The 24,390-nt window shown below is 38.6% G+C and overlaps 2 protein-coding genes across 5 annotated transcripts in view; one reads left to right on the forward strand and one right to left on the reverse strand.

Annotated features, from left to right (window-relative positions):
- KIAA1328 overlaps nucleotides 1-15,592 on the reverse strand; it is a gene marked incomplete at both ends in the record, with an annotated part of 310,165 nt that extends 294,573 nt beyond the window's left edge. For 2 of the 3 annotated variants that reach the window (XM_080714414.1, XM_080714413.1), the window contains 3 exons: nucleotides 1,667-1,812; nucleotides 3,208-3,243; nucleotides 15,439-15,592. In XM_080714414.1, the coding sequence (XP_080570540.1) occupies nucleotides 1,667-1,812; nucleotides 3,208-3,243; nucleotides 15,439-15,496 (240 nt within the window). The remainder of the gene's footprint in view (nucleotides 1-1,666; nucleotides 1,813-3,207; nucleotides 3,244-15,438) is intronic. The other variant, XM_080714412.1, reaches the window with a different exon arrangement.
- A 236-nt stretch (nucleotides 15,593-15,828) lies between these two features.
- The window catches only part of TPGS2 (tubulin polyglutamylase complex subunit 2), a gene marked incomplete at both ends in the record, with an annotated part of 30,122 nt that continues 21,560 nt past the window's right edge, over nucleotides 15,829-24,390 (forward strand). Inside the window, one exon of one of the 2 annotated variants that reach the window (XM_080714492.1) lies at nucleotides 15,829-15,940. In XM_080714492.1, coding sequence (XP_080570618.1) covers nucleotides 15,859-15,940 — 82 coding nt within the window. The remainder of the gene's footprint in view (nucleotides 15,941-24,390) is intronic. The other variant, XM_080714491.1, reaches the window with a different exon arrangement.

Raw genomic sequence — 24,390 nt, forward strand, 5'->3', positions numbered from 1 at the left:
AAAATGAAGATAGATTATTACCTCACCCTATATATAAGAATTAACTCAAAATGGGACAAAGGCTAATAAGACTAAGAGCTAATGTTTAAAATAATATAAGCATAAATTTTTCTGATCTTCGGCAGTGATTTGATTTGACACCAAACCAAAATAAACAAAACAAAAAAATAAATTGGACTATACATCATTAAAAATGTTTGTTTCAAAAGATGTTTCAGTTTTTTTAAAAAAAATAGAATATATACAATGAGAACAAATATTACCAAATCTGATAAGGAACTTATAAATGGAACCTAAAAAGAACTTCTGCAATTCAATAAAAATGAATCTGACCAGATATCTCTCTAGAAAAGAAATATGAATGACCAAGAAGCACATTAAAAAGATGTTCATCCTCTTTAGTCATTGGCGAACTACCATATCACACTCACTAGGATTGCTCTCATTAAAGAATAGACAAAAAGGTTGAGAAGAATATAAAGAACTAGAAGCCACATACATTGTTGGTAGGAATATAAAACTGTATAGCCAGTTTGGAAAATAGTTTAGGATTTTGTAAAAAGTTTAAACATAATTATTTCACAAATCAGCAATTCCAACTATATTCCCCAAAAAAGTTGAAAACATATTTCCACACAAAATCTTTAATATCAACATTCATGGCAGCATTACTCATAAAAGTTAAAAAGGGGAATGCCAGAAATGTCCATTAACTGACATGCAACAAAAAAGTAGTCAGCCATAGAAGGAAGTATATAATGATACAAAATACAACATAGATGAAACTTGAAATCACAATCACAGCTGAATCCTGTAGGCTACTAAACATAATCATTAGTAACACACTAAGTGTCAGAAATGTCTTTGAGAATATAAATAAATCAGGGATTATAAGTTTTTTCCTATAAAGGGAATATTTTTGGCTTATTGGCATACAGTATTTGCAGGAACTCTACCACTGGAATAGGAAAGCAGTCATAGACAATATATAAAAGAATAACATGGCCTGGTTCAAAAAAATTAACAAAACAGGCAGCAGATGATTTAGCCAATAAGTCATAGATATCATATTTTGACTTGTACTCTGGTTGAGGGAGAAAATGTAACAAAAATTAAACAGTTCAGAAAGAGGGCATGCACAAAGGAATGCACAGGTACTATTGTAGAGACAAAGACAAAGAAGAAATTGATTACACTATAATAATAACGATCTGTGTATTATTTTCCAAGCAAGGCCAATGATGATGATGATGATAATACAGGCTAATTTTCTTTAAAAAGTGTTATTCTTACATGAAAGGGCTCAAGCATCAACTAACAAATTCACAAGAACAAAAATCATTAAGGACATAAATTTTTTTTAATTCTTGTTAATTTGATTTACTAATGCCACACAAATCAGAATGTAGATATTCTGAGACACATTAAGATAATACATTAACTTAGCTAAGCCTTAAAACATGTCTAGATATTTTAGAGCAAAACATCTGCATAGTATAGTTATTTTACAGTCATAGTACTAGTAATTGATAAGAATACTAGTAGTTTATATATCTTTTAAAAATGCTTGTACATCACCTAATGTTCTTTTAAAGATCTTCTACCTTTATTGTTTAGCACTGATTTTAAAAAACTGACAAATAAGGAAAAAATTAAAATTACTGACCTGTTCATCTACTGAATCTCCTGCACCTTTTAAAGACTCCATAGAGATTGATGCATCATTCACCCTGGAAGTCTTATTAACTTTAACATCAGCTTTGGGACTTATCAACTTGTGTCTTGATCTGATATTTCCTTCTGTAGAAATTCCTAAAGATTTTCATTAAACAAGATTTTAAAATTATATTCTCTCATTCTCTTAAACCCTTCCCCCCTCCCCCCTCATCTGTTTTCATATCCTCTAATTTATGGAACCTGGTAGGAAAAACTTACTCTATAAACTTCATTAGAAAGCTCTATTTATATATAATAAATTGTGAAAAGGTTGTTTTACAGAAATACTTTTTTTTTTTTTTTTGCAGTATTAGAATCCAGGGGCATTGTATTTCTGAATAACACCTCCAGCCCTATTTTTTAGTCTTTTTATTTTTGAAACAGTCTGAGTTGTGAAAGGCCTCGCTAAGTAGCTGAGGCTGTCCACAACCCATGATCCTCCTATCTCAATCTCCTGAATGATGGGATTACAAGCATGGGCCAGGGCAACCACGCCTGGCTTAGAAATACTTTTAAAGTTCAATAAAAAAAATTTTGTGGTACTGGAGATGGAACACAGAGTATTCTGCCTCCAAGCTATACCTCCACACGGATTTTTTAGTCTTTATTTTGAAACAGGGTCTCACTAAGTTGCAGAGGGCCTCACTAAGTAGCTGAGGCTGACCGTAAACCCGGATCTTCCTGTCTCAGCCTCCCAAGTACTGGGATTACAAGCATGCACCACCAAGCCCAGTTCAAATATTTTTAAAAGTTGCTGTAAACATCATAAGCCATATGAAAGCCAATATATTACAACATGCATAAATACCTTAACTTAGGAGAAATCAAAAGAATTTGTCACCAAACTAGAGTGTCTTCAAAAATCCCTTTTGCTACTTATCTAATAACCAATATCCTTTGAAAAAATATCTTACATATTTCTGAATTGGGAATTTTTATACTTTCCTTTTAAATATTAAATTTCAACTATTAACCTGGGCATGGTGGTGCACCCTTGTAATCCCAGTACTTGAGAGGCCAAGACAGGAGGATCACAGGTTCATGGCTACCCTCAGCTACTTCATGAGGCTCTCCACAACTTAGTGAGACATTGTTTCAAATTAAAGATTAAAAATTAGGGCTGGGGGTACAGTGCAGAGATGAAATGCCCTTGGGTTTAATCCCCAGTACTGCAAAAAAGTTTTTTTTCTAAGACAATCTCATGAAAATTATACATAAACTATTACATTAGTATATGAAGTATTCTACAAGTTAATTAAAAGCTGACTTCCCCAGCTCCTTCCTAAGTTGAGCCAATATTTCAAACCTTAAGATTGAGCCAAATACTCAAAAATATATAAATTTTTTAATTTGTTTTGAATAAAACAATTTTAGTTTCTAATGGATTGTTCTGTATCCAGTTATACCTGCAAAGTTGTCCTGATGTTTTATTTTCTCTTAACACTTAACAAGCAAAGGAAACTACCCAAATTTTAATATAAAAAGCCATACCTGGAACATATACTACTGATTGTTCTTCATCAGAAACTATGAAAGATGACATGAAGGAAACAACCTTATAAGATGAAATTGTGTAGGCTCCTTAATAAGAAACACTGGTTCATATTTTCATGTCACTTAGGACTAAGACATGGCTGTATATACACAGTAGGTACTTATTCATGTTTATTTGCTGTATGAAATGTACTTGGGAAAAAAAGAACCCAGCATGGAAAATCTAAGACAATGATGTAAGACATGTTCTGAATGGCTATACTTTGAATTACAAAATACAATAATGAAGACACTTCATAATATTCCCCAAAGATGATCTATGGAAAAACTAACATGACTAATCTTGGAAAACACACATTTGTATGTATCATTCACAACAGTCTGCTCACAGTTGAAAGAAACCAGCTACTGGGGACCCCACTCAGCTTTCCTATGATTGGAAGCTCAATCAACTATTTCTCACTTTTATTTTTCTCCTCAAATATGACACAACTTCCCCCATCCTTATTCTCAACTAATGACTTTGCTGATGCTTCTTTTTTTCTTCTCAGAATTTTTTTGGTGTTATATAATTATAATTCATACATTATAGTAAGATTCAGAATGATACATTCATTTATGCACACAACATCCTTTGGTATATTTCCCTCTTTACCCATGTTGCTACCTCACTCTCCTCCTTGTACATGCTAGTCAGATGGGTACTGATACCTTCATGTATGAACATAATGTTATTTGGTCTGTTTCCTTCCTCAAGCCTCCCTTTTTCTCCTCTTTTTTCCTCCCCTCCTTCCTACTCCTATCTCCTTCCACTATTCTATTGGTATCTCCCCTCATTTTCATGAAGTCCCTTTCCTTTCCTATTCTCTTACTAGCTTCCATGTATAACAGAAAACATACAATCTTTGACTTTCTGAGACTGGCTGATCTCATTTAGCATAATGTTCTTTAGTTCTATCCATTTTCCTGCAAATGACATAGCTTTGTTCCTCAGAGAACTTTTTAGTTCTCTGTTTTCTTAAAACAAATGATCCTAAAATTCATGTGGAAGAACAAAAGACCCAAAATAGCCAAAGCAATTCGGAGGAATACAAACCATGTAGGAAGCATCATAATACTTGATTTCAAATTTTACTACAGAGCTCTAGTAACAAAATGAGTATAGTATTGGCATTGAAACAGATTCAGAGACAAGTGGCATAGAAGATACAGAAACGAACCTACACACAGCCAGCTGACTTTTGAAAAATGTGCCAAAAATATATATTGTAAAAAACATAGCCTTTTCAATAAATGGTGTTAGGAAAACTAGATACTCATATGTAGAAGAATGAAACTAGATCCTATCTCTCACCCTTCATAGAATTCAACTTAAAATGGATCAAAGCAAACTCTGCAACTACTAAAAGAAAACACAAACCAACTCTTCAACATATAGAAACTGGCAGAGACTTAACCTAAAGACCCCCAAAACTCAGGAAATAAAACCAAGAACCCACAAATGGAAGGGCATCCAATTTAAAAAGTTTCTGCGTGACAAAGGAAATAAGAATGTGAAGAGAGAACCTACAGAATGGGAGAAATCCTAGCCAGTTATTCCTCTGATAGAGGTCGAATAGGATTTTGCTTTAAAAGAAAAATCAAATTGTAAAGACTTCCCCAGGTTTCTACTGGCATATCTAATCACTTTTCCTATGTCTATGTCCATAGTCTGTTTTCCCTCCTTTTGTTAGATGAACTATTCTTACTCCTACCTAAAGCCAATGAACCCCTAAACAAAAAAATTACATCATTTTTACCCAAGAATATTACTACTGATGTTCTCTGCCCCTTCCTCCTGAATCGATGATTTTCCTATTAAACTGTTTCAATTAGCATCCAAAGATGTAATATTTTTTTTCCAGAAAATAAAACCTCTTTTCACTCTGTATCTCGCTCCAACCAGCATCCAAAGATGTAATAATTTATTTTTACAGAAAGTAAAACCTCTTTTGATTGTGTGCTCCAGCTCTGATCTCCTTTATATAAAAATTCTCAAGAGACATTCACTGTCTCCAATTCTTCTACCAATCTGAAACCCACCCTAATCAAGCTTTTGAATCTATCAACCCAATACAACTACTTTTCACAGTTATAGCGTTCTGCATTTGTAGATCTAGCAATCAATTCTCAGGCTTCTCTGTCAATAGTACTTGGCATAGATGAACACTCTTTTTAAAATTCCCTTTTTGATGAGTTTCAAAGATACCTCATACTTATAATGTTCCTTCTACTTTCCCAGTAATTCCTACTTACTCTCCTTAGACTCCTATAGCCTATAAACCTTTAAGTGGCCCAGGGCCTATTCCTTGAAACTTTATTCCATTTACTTATTTTGGTGATAACATTCAGTTCTATCTTCAGTCAGATAGAAGCTGACTTCTATCAAATGAATTTTTAGCAGGAACCTATTGCCTAAACCTGACAGTATCATTTATAAAAGATAACTAAAACTAACCAGGTCCAAAACTGAAGTCCTAATCCTTATCTCAAAAGCTGCTACTCCTATAGCCTTGCCTACTACAATAAGTACCAATTCCATCCTTGCAATACTCCAGGCAAAAAAACAAGAAATTATCATTGACTCCTGCTTCATACTGCACATTCAGAAATGTCTGTTGGTAGCCGGGTGTGGTGGCGCACACTTGTAATCCCAGTGCTTGGGAGGCTGAGACAGGAGAATCACATAGATTCGAAGCCAGCCTCAGCTACTGAGTGAGGCTCTCAGCAACCTTAGTAAGACCCTGTTTCCAAATCAAGTATAAAAAATTAGGTCTAGGAGTATACCCTGGAGGTAGAAAAACCCCTGGGTTCTATCCCTAGTACCACAAAGGAAAAAAAAAAAAAGAAGAAAATATTTGTTGGTATAGCCTTAAAAATGTATCTATACTTAAAATACTTTTTACCAATACTATCTGAATCCAAGCCACTTTTACCTCACACCAAGATTAATGCAATTACCTTGTAACTCTTCTCTCTTCTTTCTATACATACATACTCAACAGCATTTTTTTGGCACAGTTTTTAAAACAAACATTTTGTTACTTTTCATACACATTAAAAAAACATTCTTACAAGGGCTTACAATGCCAAACATTTGACCTCTCTGCTCTGTTACCTCTCTGCCCTCATTTGTTATTACTCTTCACCTCATTCATTTCTGGCTTCCTTACATTTGTTAATAAGCTATACAAGCTCTTTTCTCAGAGCGTCTACATTTATTTCTTCGATCCAGTTAGTTCTTTCCCAATATCTTCATGACTCACCCCTTTGCTATCTTTAGGACTTTGGTCATAGGTCATTTTCTGACCGAGGCCCTCACTTTCTAACCATGTAGGAACCCATCTATCTCCCCATCTACCTGCCCCTTCCCTGCTTTATTTTTATTATAATGGCCATACTTCCAAAGGTGATCTACAGATTCAATGCAATACCCATTACATTACCAAGATCATTCCTCACAAACATAGAAAAATAAGTCCTTAAATTCATTTGGAACAACATAAAATCCAGAATAACCAAAGTAGTTCTCTGCAACAAAAAACATGCAGGAGGAATCACAATACCTGACTTTAAACTATACTACAAAGCCACAATAATAAAAAAAAAAAAACAGCATGGTTCTGGCACAAAAACAGATATACAGACTAATGGCGCAGAATAAAAGACTCAGAAACAAATACACAGACTTACAGCCAATTGATTTTTTACAAAGGGGCCAAAAACATAACAGTGGAAAAAAGATAACCTCTTCAATACATGGTGTTGGCAAAACTGTTAACCATATGCAGAAAAATGGAAATAAACCCCACTTTTTCACCCTGTACAAGCATCAATTCAAGATTGATCAAAGACTTGAAAATTAGACCAGAGACCTTAAGGCCCCTTGAAGAGGGCATAGGTCTAACACTACAACACATAGGCACATATAAAAATTTTCTCAACAATATTCTAAGGCACAAGAAACTAAAAGGCAAACCAATATGTGGGATTGTATGATACTAAAGAGCTTCTGTACAGCAAAGGAACTATCAAGAACCTCAACCAAGAACCAACAGAATGGGAGAAAATTTTTGCCAACTATTCCTCCAATAGAGAACTAATATCTAGAATACATAGAGAACTCAAGAAACTCAAATCTAAGAAAACAAATAACCCAATCAAAAAAAAAGAGCAAGTGAAATAAACAGAAACTTCACAAAGGAAGAAATTCAAATGGCCAATAAATGCATAAAAAAATGCTCAAAATCATTAGCAATCAGAGAGATACAAATCAAAACTACCCTGAGATTTCACCTAACTCTAACTAGAATGGCAATCATTCAAAACCCATACAACAACAAATGCTGGCGAGGATGTAGAGAAGTAGGAACTCTAATACATTGTTGGTAGGACTACAAATTAGTACAACCACTTTGGAAAACAGTATAGAGGATCCTCAGAAGAATGGAAACAAACTCACCATATCATCCAGCAATACCACTACCCAAAAAAAAGGAAACCAAATTATCAAACTAATGCATGAGTATCTATGCTCATAGCTGCACAATTCACCATTGTCAAACTATGGAACCAGCCAAGATGTCCAACAACAGATGAATGGATTACAAAACTATGGGATATGTACACAATGGAATTTAACTCAGCCATAAAGAAAAACACAATTATGTCATTTACAGGGAAATGGATGGAACTGGAGGACATTATGCTAAGTGAGATTAGTCAGTTACAAAAAATATGAAAATCGGATGCTCTCCCTAATATGCAGAATCAAGGGAGAAAAATAGTCATAGGAAGAACTTTAGAAAAAGAAGGAAATACTATAGATGAGCAAATAAGACTAACTAACTGAGGAGATGGGAGTGGGGAAGAGGGAAATTCTCTAATGAACATGATGTACTTTAACAAACATATATCAATCACTAAGCCAAACATGAGAAGGAGAGATGGGAAGGAAATGGGGTGGGAATTGGGTAAGGGCTAATTGGATGACATGTGCATATATGTCTCCACCATCTTGTATCCCATTAAGTTGTATTACTACAATGCACCAATACAATTTTTTAAAAAGCTGGATTAGGGAAAGATGGAGACCAAGTAAAGTAGCTTCTACAATCACAGCTGACACTCAATCTCTCAATCTCCATAGCAGCAAAAATAACGCCTTACAGGGTCAGAAAATACTAGCATTAGAGAAATAAAAACTATAAATACAAGAGACAGAAAAAAAAAAAAAACTAGAATTACCAGAGAAGCAGGAAATAAACCTGCCTGCTGCTGTGGCGGGTGCCGCGCCTACATCACCTTGCCTCACAGACCAAAACTCCAGTGAGGAAAAGTGAAGGAGCTGAAGCGACCAGTTGCTACCCAGTCAGATATAATTCAGCAGTTCTTTCAGTGTGAAGATGAGCCACCATTTTCAGCGGCCAAGCCCATCATGATTTCCAGGAATTCAGAGCGGAGCTCAAACCAGAGGGGAGATACGCCAGACTCACGGCCGAGGGCATGGCAGAGACGCCATATTGCCATCAGCCTCCATGAGTTCAACACACCCAGGAAAGCTCCAGTGGAAGCTCCACCCCAGCACCACTACAATCGTAAGTGTAATTGCGGCCCCTACAGGAGAAAGCCCAGCATTGCACTCTCAGAGACAACCAGGGCTGATAAACTCTCTGGATCTGAGATCTAGCAGTTCAACACAATGCAGAAGTAGGGGTGGCAGAAATTACTACACCCTAGTAGTCGCAGTTTTCAGAAGGAAAGCCCTCAGCCCGGTGGCCTCAGAGTCTGGCGCAGCTGTGAAAAACTCCCTAAGTCTGAGACTTTGAGATAGAACTCAGGGAAGAAGCGGTGGCGGCAGAGATTACCACACACCCTAGAGATCCAGAGCACAACAAGTGAAGTCTTGGTGAACTGGAGAAGAACCCAGAGAAGATGGGAGTGGGATCTGCTGTTGATCATATAGGAAGCTTAGACAGACTCAGGCTCAGATCAGTGGAAAGTGTGGGGGAAATTTTACGCTTAACTCTAATCCAAATGAGTAGGTTTGCTGGGAACACCACAGACATCTCAGTTTTAGGGAACAGGGAGTAGTCAGACTAGCCCAGTTCTAGCTGTGTAGAACAAAGACTCCTACATCGAGTTCAGTCTGAGAGGCATATGCTGCTAACAGAAGCAGGGAGAGACCTAGACTCCAAATCTGTGTAAAGTGTGGAAGGTAACCTTTACTCAATATTAAATCCAAGCCCATTGATATCGACCATCTGCATAGACTGAGAAGACCAAACCAAAAGGCGAATCAATATGTGGGATTGCATGAAACTAAAGAGCTTCTGTTCAGCAAAGGAAACTGTCAAGAACCTCAATTGAAAGCCAACAGAATGGGAAAAGATTTTTGCCACCTATACCTCAGTAGAGGACTCATATCTAGAATATACAGAAAACTCAAGAAACTCAACACTAATCATCCAATCAAAAAATGGGCAAGAGAACTAAATAGACACTTCATGAAAGAAGAAATGAAAATGGCCAATTAATGCATGAAAAAATGCTCAACATCATTGGCAATCAGAGAGATACAAATCAAAACTACCCTGAGATTTCACCTAACTCCAACTAGAATGGCAATCATTCAAAACACAAACAACAACAAATGTTGGTGAGGATGTGAAGAAGTGGGAACTCTAAAACATTATTGGTGGGGTTGCAAATTAGTGTAACCACTTTGGAAAACAGTATGAAGGATTCTCAGAATGGGAACAAATTTACCATTTGATCCAGCAATACCACTTCTGGGTATCTACCCAAAAGAAAGGAAACCAAACTACCAAACTAATGCATGTGTATCTATGTTCATAGCTGCACAATTCACCATAGCCAAACTATGGAACCAGTCAAGATGTCCATCAAAAGATGAGTGGATTACAAAACTGTGGGATATGTACACAATGGAATTTTACTCAGCCATAAAAAAAATACAATTGTGGTATTTTCAGGGAAATGGATGAATCTTGAGGAAATTATGCTAAGCGAGATTAGCCAGTTGCAAAAAGTAAGGAATCGGATGCTTTCCCTAATATGTGAAAGCTAGGGTGAAAGTGGTCATAGGAGAAGCTCCAGGTGAAAAAGGAGAACCTATAGAGGAGCAAATAAGGCAACCTAACTGTGGGGATGGGAGGGGGGAAGAAGGAAACTCTTTAAAGCACATGATGTACTTATTCATATCAAACTCAACCACTAAACCAAGCATGGGTGGGAGGGAAGGGGAGGAAATGAGGTGGGAAATGGGTGGGGGCTGGCTGGGTGATGTGTGCATTTAAGTCTACACAAGTCTTGTTACCCCATTATGATATATAAATAAAATGCACCAATAAAAATATATTAAAAAAACAAAATAATGAATAAAAAATAAAATCTGCACAAATTAAAAAAATTAAAAAAAAAACATGTTGGCAAACCTACCACTTCTAGCTACATCCATGCCAACCTTGTTCTTTTCTTTCTTCTTTGGGGTGTGTGTGTGTGTGTGTGTGTGTGTGTGTGTGTGTGTTACTGGGGATTGAACCCAAATGTCTTCTACCACTGAGCAATAACCCCATCCTCACTTTATTTCACTTTGAAACAGTTCCACTAAATTGCTGAGAGCCTTGCTAAGCTGCTAAGGCTAGTCTCAAACCTGCGATCCTCATATCTCAACCTTCTGTAGTGGGATTACAGGTATGTGCCACCATGACCAGCTGCCAATTTTCTTCTCAAATAGAAAAGATTTAAATATACTGACTTCATAAAAAATTTTAAAAATGAGAATAAAAATATTTGAAATTTCTTCCATCCAACCTATCTTTCCTATCATATGTAATCTATCTATATATTACACCTTAAGAATCCCAATATTTCCAATATATACAGAATTTCCAAACAAATGTGTATTTTATAGAGAAATTAAAAATACAGAATATATACCAAATGTATATTGGACCTAATATTGGGTTCCTATGCCACCTTATTTCTACTTCTATTTCTTTTCTTTTTTTGTAATGCTGGGGATTGAACCACAGGAAATTCTTCCTCCAAGATACACCTGAAAGCCTACTTTATTTTTTATTTGGAAATAAAGTCTCACTAAGTTGCTGAGATCCTAAGTTGCTTAGACTGGCTTCAAACCTGTGATTCTCCTGTCTCAGCCTCCCAAGTACTAAAATTATAGGTGTGCACAAAGCATCCTTAATACTGGTACCAATCTATCTAAATCCCCAGAATTAAAGTAGTTATTAGAATCCCAGAGAGGAAGAGGCATCTCTATTCTAGATCTTTAGTATTCAAAAGAAATAAGTTTAGTTCATTTTTTAGACTATTTTATTATTTATTTATTTTGCTGGTACATTGTAGTCATACATTTTAATGGAGTTGATCTTTGCTTCCCAAGTACTGAGATTACAGACTTTTGCCATCATGCCTGGCTTTAGTATCTTAATAAATATGAATTACAAGGAACCTGCTCAACACATTACAGTAACTATAAACTCTGCCATTGAATTTTCAGATAAAAATGAGCAAAGACTTTATGTTAATGTAAAAATAATATACTAGCTCAGAAGGTCTCTGTGGTCAGAAATAATCACACACACACACACACACTTGTTGCTGGCAAGTGATTCAAACTCAGTGCGTTAGAGTGAGCAGTAGTAAACTTATTTCTTTTGAACAAAATTATATCATTTTCAGGGAAATGGATGAAATTGGAGAACATTATGCTAAGTGAGATTAGTTAGTCACAAAAAGTAAGAAATTGGATACTCTACCTAATATGTGGAAGCTAGGGAGAAAAGAGGTCATAGGAGGCTCTAGACAAAATTGGAAAAAACATAGATAAGCAAATAAGGAGGCCTAACTGGAGGTGATGGGAGGGGGAAGAGGGAAATTACCTAATGTACATGATATACATTCACAAACATATCAAAGTCAATCATTGCCAAGACTTTGCTGCCCACTTCATCTCGGCATCTACATGTGTGAGAATCCATGTAGTCATCGGCAATTAGCCCCGAGAGAGGGCATCGTCTCTGGCCAAAAAACCCCTCCACTCTTAGATATTCTTTCATAACTATTATTCTTTTAGTAATGATTCTTTTAACTTTCCACATGAAATTGCTCCGGTGGAAAAAAGATCAGGACTGCGAGAAAAAAATTGAATTCATGTAAAATAATCTTTCCAGCAAACTTTCAGCCTTGTTCAAATGGTAATTAGAGGCAGTAGCAACATTCCAGTCCACCTTCGACCTTCAATACAGCGACACCACCTGGTTAAAAATAGCTATGTCAAAACAAAGGACAGATAAAATAGATGTGTAAAGATGAAAGAAAGAAAATATGGTGAGAATAAGAAAGTATTTTGTATGAAGAAGAGCTTATCCTGAGATTGGCCCGAATGGGAAAGAGAGAATTAGGGTAATCAGAAAAGAAAAGAAAGTTGCAGAAGGTTAGTGATAGGAATATGGATTATTAAAAGAAGGAAAATGCTCAGCTGCTAGAGAAATATATCTGACAACTAAATCTAAAGACCTCATGTTATTTCTTGGTGTTTACCTGCTAAAATGTGTCATGAGTTTAAGTTTTTCAGACAGCGGATAGTATTGCAGACAAAATCCAGCAGACGTTCATCGAAATTCCCTAGATCATCATGAAGGAACACGGATTTTCCTTACGATAACTATATGAAAGCTGGAATCTCAGGCTTCGTCCCCCATTATAAAGAAGGACATTGGACTAAGCCCTAGGAATGAGCTCCAAAAGGGTTAAAGAAAACTCTTAAAAAACAAACTGGATTCTTCAACAAGTGATTTTTGGGTGTGACTTTTAGCCAAATAGAAGCCTCTGCAGCTGCAAGGCCAAAGGGGGCTGGGCTCCTGAGCACAAGGCCCACCTGAGATAATGGGACTGATTTCAAACACAAAGACCTGAGATATCCCAGGTCTTTACTTTTGTCTTGTTCAGGGTTGGTAATCTGCATGTGTATCTCTCTTTTGTACCTTGGGTGTTTTGCACTTCCTTTTACTAGAAATTCACTGGGAGAGGGGAATATATAAAAATCTTGTGTCCAAAATAAAGTGTTCGATTGCACAAGAAGCATCGATCCATGTCAGGTTCTTTTTAAAAGCGCCGATCATAGGATTATTTTCCTAGGAAAGAACCGCTACAGATAAGAATCTGTAGAAAATCACTCTATCCTTCCCCACCTTTACTGAGACCCTCGACCACGAGCAAACTCGCGCCCCATTGGACTAGCTGGCTTTCGGCAAATCATTAAGCCAAATATAAGAAAGAGGGAGGGGGAGGGAATGGGGTGATTGGGGAAGGACTAAATGAGTGATGTGTACAAAGGCTCTGGGTTGGTCTGGGAAACCATCAGTAAGATAGAATAGAAATCAAGACCCAACAACATAGGATTAAACCAAATGATTCATAACTATTCTTATGCTTTTCAGCAAATACTCAGTAACAAATGTACATTTGACATTGCTGTTATGCCCTGTGGAGATTTAAAATAAAAATATCTGTGTCTGGAAGTTAATTGGTCATAATATGAATTAGGCTTGGAAAACAGGTGATGTTAGATTGCAATTCCTTTCCTACATCTAAGTTTCTACAGGACGTAATCACATTTTTCCCCTATATGATTTCAGTTGCTCACTATTAATAGAAAGAGGAGTACTTTACATTAAATTTTCAGATTAAAGAGAATCTTTAATCTGAAGTTGGGAGTTTTTATGACTTCTATATGAAGTAGGTGTATGATTACATGAGTAAGCACATGGCTGCTAAGTACAAAGGCATGGGTTTATTCCATACTCTTGTTAACTTATTCGGGCCCACTGCAAGATTGTCCTTCCACACTCAACTATTTATTCTATATTAGAACATTACCATTCGTGTTATAAGTTAATAGCCTTTAGGAATCCCACTTCTCTCAATATCCTATCAATGCAGAGATGGTGTTCATGAAGATTCACCTCAACTTCCTAACTTCCTAATTCAGCCCAGTTGTCTCCAATGTACATATTATCTTTTCAACCCTACTGGTATGTAAATGAAAAATATTTAATCTGCACAATGCATTAGTGTGCTTTCATCCACAGTGTATGTCCATGGTTTCATTTCCTTGTCACCAACTTATCAAAGATACATTTAGAAAGTAACACCAAATACCTAGCAGCACAGAATGCAAAAATATCATTTCCACATAATGGCATTTTAATCCTAGTAGCTCAATAAGAGAAACTGGTAATATAATTTAGTACATTCCATTGGGACCTAGGTGAGCCAAGGAGTGATTTTCCAAAGGTAACAGTAATGGGTCAAAAAATGCCAATACCAATCCTGGCAAACAGACATACTCTGGCCTTTTCAGGCACCTGATAACTCGGCTAACATCTCCTCTTTCAGTAATGCCTCTTTTAAGAACAAGAAGTAAATTACTGGGACTAAACTTCAGGCTGCAACAGTCTACCCAATCTAGGAAAGGTAGCACTGTGAAATAAACATCACAGATATTGAACTAGGAATACTACCATCTGGCTAGAAAACTCCACAGCTTCTCCACCCCAAAGCAATCCCCAAACTAACACCTGCCGGATTGACCCACAATCTACACCTAAGTTAACGCGACTTCCACACACTACGATTCACTTTTGAATCTAACTAGCACCACAAAACACATCCCAGGGAAACCAAGCCCTACACCTCTCAAAGTATCACTTTAGTGCCTTTAAAGCTCCCGCAAGGTGCAGACTATGGAAAATTCTAAATTAAGACCAAAAAAGCCCCTTGTCCGTCCAACACCCTCTCCTCTCCAGCCATCAGCTCCTTCTGTCTGAGGTCACCCTGGGAGGTCAGTAAAGGGACCCTCACAGTCCTCGGCTGGGCCAGGACTCTAGGCCATCTTTCAGGCGTTCCCCGCCAAAGCAGACCAGCATCCCTCCGTGCTGGGTCCCGACACCTCAATTCCAGCCTGGAGACACCTGGAGACACCCGACACCCCAGCAGAGCTCGGCTGGGCACCGAGGCCGAGGCCCGCCCACGTCCCGCCCCGAGGTCGCACCGCGCTCCCGGGCCCACCCCGAGCCCCGCGCGACCGCTCGGCCTCGCCGCCCGGGAGGCGCCGGCGCCCCCTGCCCGCCGGGCAAAGGATACAGTCCCGGCTCCAGAACGCCGCGGCGCCCGGGCGGGAGGGGCCCGCCGCGTCCGCCATCTTGAAACAACCGCCACCGGGGGCGGCGCAGCGGGGCCGCCACGCCCCGGGCCGCAGGCTCAGCCCCGATTGGCCGCACGGCGCAGAGGCCCGCCCCCGCTTGCTGCGGCGCGGCGAGGGCGCCCGGGCCCCGGCGGGCCGCGGTGCCCGAGGGGTGGGCCGCGGGAACGAGCGCCCCGCCGAACTGCTGCTGCCAGACCAGCCCGGGGCCCGCGTCTCCACCGCGCCGCGCTCCCAGGCGCCGCGAACTACAGCTCCCGGCATGCCGTGAAGCGCCCGGCCGCCGCGCCCCCGCCGGGCCCGCCCCGCTCCGGCCAGCCCGGCCCCCGGCGCCCGCCGCGCGCGGGCCCGGGACGCGAGCCATGGAGGACCTGCCGTCCCCGCTGCTGGGCTGCAGCAAGCCGCACCTGGAGAAGCTGACCCTGGGCATCACCCGCATCCTGGGTGAGCGCGGGCGGGAGGCGCGGGGCGCCGCCACCCTCCTGCAGGCGTGGGCGTCGCTGCTGCGGCTCTGTGGTCAGAGGGAGAGAGGGTGGGCGCTGGGCCCCGAGGCGTTTGCCGGGAGTGTTCGGAGGCAGAGCCGGGAAGCCAGAAGGATGCTCCGGCCCACTCCACGGCCGGGAAGAATGGGCAAAGACGTGCAAAGAGACTGCAAGCGACTGGCCGTCGAGAGGGTGGGTCTCCCCAGAGGCGGTCTCTGCCAAAGCGGTAGCGTTGAGACCCACCTGCTTTTCTCTGGGAGCAATGTGAGCCCGGGAAATGTGGGCTACCAAGAGCAGGAAGTGATCCAAAGGCTTAGTTAAAACCTAATGGGTTATAGATTTTCTTTTGTTATGCCAGTCTGTTAATTTTATTTAGTAACCACTACTGTGCTTAGACTCTGGGACCACAAATATTTAAAAAAGGACACTGTTCCGTGTCGGGGATGGGGGTGGGGAATACTAGGTCCCTAGCAGCGTGAAAAAGAAATCAGTAATCTCTCGTTGCTTAGAGATTGCACAAAAAAGGTGGTGACTGGCCTTTTGGTGAACTAAGGAACATACATACCCTAGAGGAGACAATGCAAGATTTTCAAAGATAAAGAAGAGCTAAAAAACCAAGGAGAGTGACTAAGGTTGAAAACCATACTACAGTGCCTTCCCATCAGTCTTGCCACTACTTGAAATTTTGTATTCAGTTTGGTTACTTTCTAAATTCGTCTCTTTTCTGTAATAGAAGTTCAAGACCAGGTATGATTTACCCTAGCAATGTGTTTTTTGTTTAATATATGAAAATGAATTAATGTAATATAACTTGTAAATAGAATAACAAACAAAAGGTGTGTAATCATCTCACCTTTCAGAAACTGGAAAAGCACTTGCTAAAATCCAAAAGCTTTTTGTGATGAAATAAAACTTAAACTAGAAATAGGAGAGAACAAAGGTAGAACGTCCTCATTTGGGGGCGGGGGCACTGGCATTCTATCTCTGAGCTATGCCCCCAGACCTGTTTTATTTTTTATTTTGAAACGGTCTTGCTAGGTTTATGATAGTCCCGTTAAGTTGCTGAGGCTGATCTCAAACCTGTGATTCTCCTGTCTCAACCTCTGGAGTACTGGGATTACAGGCATGTGTCACAACACCCTACCGAACTTTCTCATCTTGACAAAGAACATCTGTGAAAAGCCCAGAATTAACATCATGGTGAAAGACTGCTTTCCCCTCCAGATCAGAAACACAACAAAAAATATGTCAGAGATGGTCATACTCATGGCTCTGATTCATTACAGCAAAAAGATTTAGAGCAAAATGAGAAAATGGAAAGGTATACATGAGGAAGTCAAGTAACCCAGGTGCAAGTTTCTGAAGTCCTCTCAGTGAAAGCACATGGGATATCCTTAATTCCTTCAGCAACATTTTGTGGTAACCTGTCTAAACTGTTGTCTTCTAGAGAAGTCAGACCTTACATTAGAAATCAGTTATGCAGGCATCTTTTACCTAGCATGTGCCAGAATTCCAGACTCCCCAAAGGAAAACAGGTGTTCGACATAAATCATATTTTTTTGTACTAACACTTTAGCCATAAGTCATTCTTATGAGAGAATGATGGGAACCTGCCTGAGATGCAGTTTCCTAGATACCAACCAAAGGCCAGCCTTACAAGTATGCCTTTCAAAGGATTGCAGTCTCAGACCTATGTTTGGTTTTTTCTGCATATAAGAATTCCGTTCTTACCACTTCTACTCAACACTGTATTAAAGTTTCCAGACAAGGCAAATAAGTTGGAAAATTAAATAAAAACATCCATACTGGAAAGGAAAAAGTAAAGGTATCTCCATTTACAGATGATGCACTCTTGTATATAGAAAACTCTAAGGAGTTCACCCAAGAGAACAACAACAAAAGCCCATAGACTAGCAAACAGTCTAAAAATAATTTGAAAAACTCTCCATCTACAATAACATCTAAACAGTAGAAATATTAACAGAAGTCCATGACTTGTGTACTGAAAACAAAAGAATGTAGAAACATATTAATACCAGAATAAATGAAAAGATACTCCATGCTTATGAACTGAGAGATTTAATATCCATTAAAATCCAGTATTCTTCAAATTGATCTGCAAATATAGGTCCTACAAATACTGTAACAATTTCAATTGTTTTGCAAATTGACAGACCAATTCTAAAATTAATATAAAGCTGGGCATGGTGGTGCATGCTTGTAATCCCTGCGCTTGGGAGGCAGAGACAGGAGGATGGCGCAGGTTCGAAGCCAGCCGCGCTGGCTTAAGATAGCCTGTTTCCAAATAAAAATATAAAATTAATATAGAAATATAAAGACTAACCAAAACAATAATGGGAAAGATGGAAAAAGTGACTCTCACTCATACTTCTCTGTTTCAAAATATGCTATATTTGGGAAGATGAAAACATCCAGGAGATGAATAGTGGTAATGGTTGGAAAACAATGTGAATACCTAATGCTACTTATCCGTACATTTAGAAGTGATTAATACGTTTTACTACAATAAAAATAATTTACTCCAAATCTACAATAGTCTTTGGAGTAGAATAGGATCGAGGCATAAAAATTATCCATCGACAGCTAAGGTCCATTGATTTTTTTTTTATAACTTTGATATGTTAAATGGCAAGAAGGAAATTATACAGGTGAATCTGATCTAGTCCTGTAGAGCAGGCTGCTAAAAGAAAGGGATGCCAAAAACGATCCAATGCATGAAAAGGATTTCTTGAGCTGTGGCTTACTTGAAGATAAGTAGAACTACATGACAAGGAATACAAGTAGCTTCTGGAAATTGCCATCCTAATCAACAGCAAGGAAGATGTGGAGACTTTAGACTTATAACTGTAAGAAATTAGATTCTGTCAAAAATGGGAGTATTCCTGCAAGCGCCAGATGAGAGTGATTTCAGCTTGGGCAGAGAACCCAGTCATGCTTTGCCAGCCTTCTAAGCCACAGAACTGTGACCTACTATATTGTTTAAAGTTGATAATTTCTAGTAATTACTCAGCTATAGAAAGACTACATTCCCCCAAATATTTTAAACAAAAAAGAAATGATATACATCTCAAAAAGAAGTTAGTATATGTAATTATAAAAATATGATAAAGTTGAGACAAGTTCATCATATCAAATATAAGTGGGTGCACATCACCTACTAATAGAAAAAGACTTAAATCTGGCTCAGAAATAACAGCGGTTTCCAAAAGCTTACCTAAAATAAACTAATTCAGAAATACTAAAAAGATGGACACATGTTTCTGGGATCCCACAACCACCTCCATGTTCAGTGATTTACTAGGAAGACTCGGTATTGAAAAAGCAGTAGTATTCCCAGTGATAATTTATTATTTTGATCAGCAAGGGAAAAAAAGACACATCAGAGTCTAGACAGATCCACATACAGGCTTCTGAAGTTTTCCCTCCCATGAGTGGTCACGTAGAATACTTTCACTAAGCAGTGAAATGGAGCAGTATGTTGCATTGTTTCTGCCCAGGGAAGCTTGCTTAAAACCCAGATTCCAAAAGCTTATTGTAGTCTGGTCACATAGGTATAGCAATTGGTCACCAAATTTTAGACTCCCAAAGGATAACATGTGTTTAGTGGTTACTGCCATGTGTAGACTAAATAGCCTTATCAGTGCCAAATGCATTCCATTGGTCAACTTGCCCGTTTAATTTTAATATTAACCTCAGTTTTTCTTTGTTGTTTTCTATGCAGTCCATCTTCCAAAATGACATCCCTACTTCCTACCCTTTTTCTTCAAATAACCCACTTTTAGGCTCAGGCTTCAAATATACCTTTACCTAATTCTTTGGTTTACATAAATGAATGTTAATTTTTATATATTTTTGAATATTCTTATCCACAAAGATATCTAGGTTATCTTTTATCTGGCTCCTAAAGGCCTGTAATGTTATCTCATTAAAAAGCCTCTCATATTTGTGTGTCCATGTGTATTAGTCAGCTTTATATCACTGTGACCAAAATACTTGACAAGAACAACTTAGCAGAGGGAAAATTTATTTGGCTCACAGTTCCAGAGTCTTTGGGTGGCTAGCTCCAAGGCAGAAACATTATGGCAGCAGGGTATGGCAGAAGAAAGCTTATCAGTTCCTGGCCATGGGGAAGCAGAGAGTGAGAAAGATAGGGGCAGGGAACACAGCCCCAAGTGATTCACCTCCTCCAGCTACAGCCTACCTGCCTACAGTTACCACCTAGCAAGCCCATTCAAATTGTTAATTCATCAAATAGAGTAATCTATTGATAATGTTGGAGCCCTTATGATTCATAAGGGCTCTAAACACTGCTTCATTACCAGATATGTGAGCTTTCATTGAGGATGTTTTTGGTCCAAACCATAATACTATGTAAATGATAACTTTCTCTAACATGGAAATATTCAACCATCTTGACATGTCACCTTTTTTGAACATACAGACCCAAACTATTCATATTTGTCAAGAATCTTAGTTGCAGGCTATAGAATACAATCTATAGAGTAGGTACACTCTGTAGATACATTCCACCAAAAATACGTGTTAGCTAATTAAGGCAGAAGGGAGTTAATTAAGAGGTATTAACCTACAAAATCATTAGAGCTTAAGGGATCAGACTAATGAGAATCTTTTAAAATTATTATTGGTGTATTATTGTCATACATCTTGATGAAGTTCAGGGTGACGTGCACACAGTACTTATTGAGCCCTTCCCCAGTTCCTACCTCACTTCCTTTCCCCACCTTCCTGTACTCAACATATTGAATGGGATTGTTAAGTTTTTGTGTGTACATCATGGCCATTGAAATATTTCCCTTTTCAAGTCTGTCCCCTCCTCCCCCACCATCTCCCTCAGTTAGGTCCCCTCCTTCACTCCACTAAGGTTTCTCCTCTTGTGTTTGGAATCCCTCCTGTGTCCCAAAATTTCCCTAGCTTTCACATGTAAGGGAAAACATACAAACATTTTCTGACTGACTAATCTCACTTAGCATAATATTTTCCAGTTCCATCCATTTCCTTGCAAATGACATAATTTTGTTCTTTATGGCTGAGTAGAATTCATTGTGTGTATATTCCATAGTCATCTGTTGATGTACATCTCAGCTGGTTTCTGTACCAGTATTGGGAATGGCCTAGGAAGATTTGAGAAAGCTCTGATTATTAATATATTTCAAAAATTGGTGAAAGGACTTGGTTTCTGCCCAAAAAAGCAGGCAACTATTCCAATGTAAATTAACCTAGCTAAATGTAATTAGCAAGTCTACAGGAGAGGGGAGTTAGGACTTCTTCATCCTCATTCTAAAGACAGGTTTACATAATTGGATAATCTAGCTAGAATGGGAGGAGGGGGTCAACCTTCAACCTTCCTGAAAGTACACCTTGGCGGGAAAGGGGAGGTATCTTACAGGGACTTTTACTACGTCAGAATTACATGAACAAGATGGAGGGTGTCGTGTATAAAAAGTCTGCTCCGTGTTTTGTACTTAGGTGAATTCGTTAGAACTACCCCCTCATGTTGTAACATGAGGCTGTAACTCTCTTCTGTATTTCTATCTTTTTAATAAACTCATTTGAATCTTCAGCAAGAGTCCAGGCTATTGCATATTTATCCTTAGCTCAGGACAAGAACCTGCGCTTTTTATCTTTTAGTGGTATTTTGGGGGAATTATTCCCAGGCGTCTAACAAAGATTCCTGGGGACGGTTCCCCCAGATGGTAACCCTCTCCCCCGAATCATTAACAGTTCCATAGTTTGGCAATTATGCAGCTATAAACATAGATATGCATTCATTATTATGGTAGTCTAGTTTCAAGAATCTTACTGCCAAAAAAAGGTGTTAACTAGGAAACACCTGCAACTACAGGAGAAAAAGGTGAGAAATAGGAAGCTACTATTGCTTTTGCTGTTGATGCCACCACTACAATACCCAGTCCAATGAGATGAAACACCTCTGAAATTATGCTTGTGTGCAGATCTAGTCTCTTCATTTGCCCTCCATCTCACCTGCTCATTCCCTTTTCTAAGTTCTAAGGCAAGTTTTCCATACAGGAATTTTATTTACCTGGGAAAGCCTACCTGCAGTGGAAATTGGGAAATGTCTTTAGCTGTTCAGTCTCTATAATACAGGAACACAGTAGGATCCAGCCAGTCTCTAGTACCTTCCATATTGTGCTTCCAGGTCCAGATCAGCTAGGCATTATTACTGATGTCTATCACTTGTTTAGTCTTCATCAGTCTTCAGTTCCTGTGGTTCTTAGGGTCAGTATCACCCAGTTTAACACATAATTATATATTATCTTGAAGTTTTCACTTCTGTGGTTTTTTTTCTTGTTTAACTAGCAGTAAATTTCTTCAGACAGTGTTTTCTACTTAAACACTTTTTAATATCTGGCAGTAATTTTGCCAAGCCAGTGATATAACAGGTTATCATTAAGTACTCCAGAGATTGTTGACTCCAATTATTTTCTACTAAGGAGTAAGTTGCAGTTATCTATTACCAGGTAACAACCCATCCAACAACATAGCAGCTTGGAATAGATTACTGACTCTCCTAGTTCTTTAGGTTGACTGGGTTTAGCTGGGACATTTCTAATTTGAGGTCTCCCAAGTGTTTGCAGTTAGATAGCATATGGGAACAGAATTATCTAATGGTTCTTGTACTCACATGTTTTCAGTGCTCTTAATATGAACTCTCTCTCTCTCTCCATTAGAGTAGCTTGAATTTATTATGTGATGGCCCAGGACTCAAGGACTCAAGAAAGGACAAGGAAAACTGACAGTCCTCTTAAAGTTTAAGCCAAATCTGGCACAACCTGTCTTTCCCCTATTCTAATGGTCAAAGCACCTACTATTGGTCAACTCCAAATCCAAGAAGAAAGAGAAATAGACTTCACCTCTCATTAGGGAAATAGTATGAGCATACAGAGAAGGAAGGAATTGATAGCACCCAAATTTGAAGTAAACCACTGTAATTTAAACAGTGAGTAATTATATGTGTCCTCTTGCAACTTTAGACACCGATTGCCCTGAAGACATAGAATCACTATGCAATATGGTTTTGGGTAAAGGGTTCTGTATTCTTTCCTAGCACACATGAAATATTAGGTTGCTAATAATGATTAAAGCTAGACTCTGAACTTGCCTAGGAAAAATTCTAAGAAGCCATGGCAAGAAACATGCATCAACTTTTTCACATAAACTCTTTTGTTCAACTAAATCTATACTTGGGAATCAGAGGATTTACTATATGACTTAACCTCTTAGCCTCAGATAGTGTCCTTATCTATAAAATGTGAATAATAACATTTATAGTTTACTGTCTTGGCTTTGATGGGGAAAAATGCCATATGGGACCACCCCTGAAGGATAGACTTCATCTTCCATGCCAGCCAATCAGGACAGAGCAAAGACTCATCCAGACTGAGTGGCTTGAAGTCCACAATGTTTTTCCACTATAAACCATGCTTCCAATGTCTTAGAAAATTGAATAAGAGGTTAAAATATTTAATTATATGCTATTTTTCATTGGTTCAAATTACTCTCAATCTGTTTCTATTAAGAAAAGTATAGTATTCTCTTACTGAAGTAAAAAAGAAATAAAGACTCATCTCTAGTCATAAGGTTACTGAATGTATAAAAAAGATGAGAATAGGTGGGGTCAGCATTTGTTATTTCCTGTATTGGCCTGTCACTGCATCCCAGAATTCAAGATTTCTGACAACTTGAAGGAAACTTTTGTGATGCATAGAAAGGATACTGGCATAATTATGGAGTCAATGAACCACATTAAAAACACATGTACCATATTACTGAAGATTTTTAAAACTTACTCAATAAATTATAGTGTGCCCAGGGCCTCACAGTAAATAACTAATAATCATTTCAACATAGAATATAATTAAGTACAAGCATGTGGCACCAACCCTTCATGAGATCAAATGTGAGGTGTCAGGAAAATCAGAGATCACAGTAAGCTGTAGAAATATTCAATGAGGTCAGTGGAGGAGGGGGAACTGAGTGTGGCTTTAAAATGTGAGTAGGGAGCTGGGTGTGGTAGCCCATTCTTGTAATCCCAGCATTTGAGAGGCTGAGACAGGAGGATCACAGTTAAAGGACAGCCTCAACTACTTAGGCCCTTTGCAACTCAGTGAGACCTTGTTTCAAAATAAGGATAAAAAATAGGGCTGGGGGTGTAGCTCAGAGGTAGAATGCCCCTGGGTTTCATCCCTAGTACCACAAAAAATATAAAAAATACAATGTGAGTAGGATTTGGGTAGATGAAAAGTAACATAGACATAATTGGTTATGTTTATTAGGAAAAGGGTACAGAATAATTAAATGAATTTAGACTTGGGAGGGACAGAACAAGGAAACCTTATCTTACTGGAGTAG

Source organism: Muscardinus avellanarius (assembly GCF_963383645.1).
Source record: "Muscardinus avellanarius genome assembly, chromosome: 17".
Lineage (NCBI taxonomy): Eukaryota > Metazoa > Chordata > Mammalia > Rodentia > Gliridae > Muscardinus > Muscardinus avellanarius.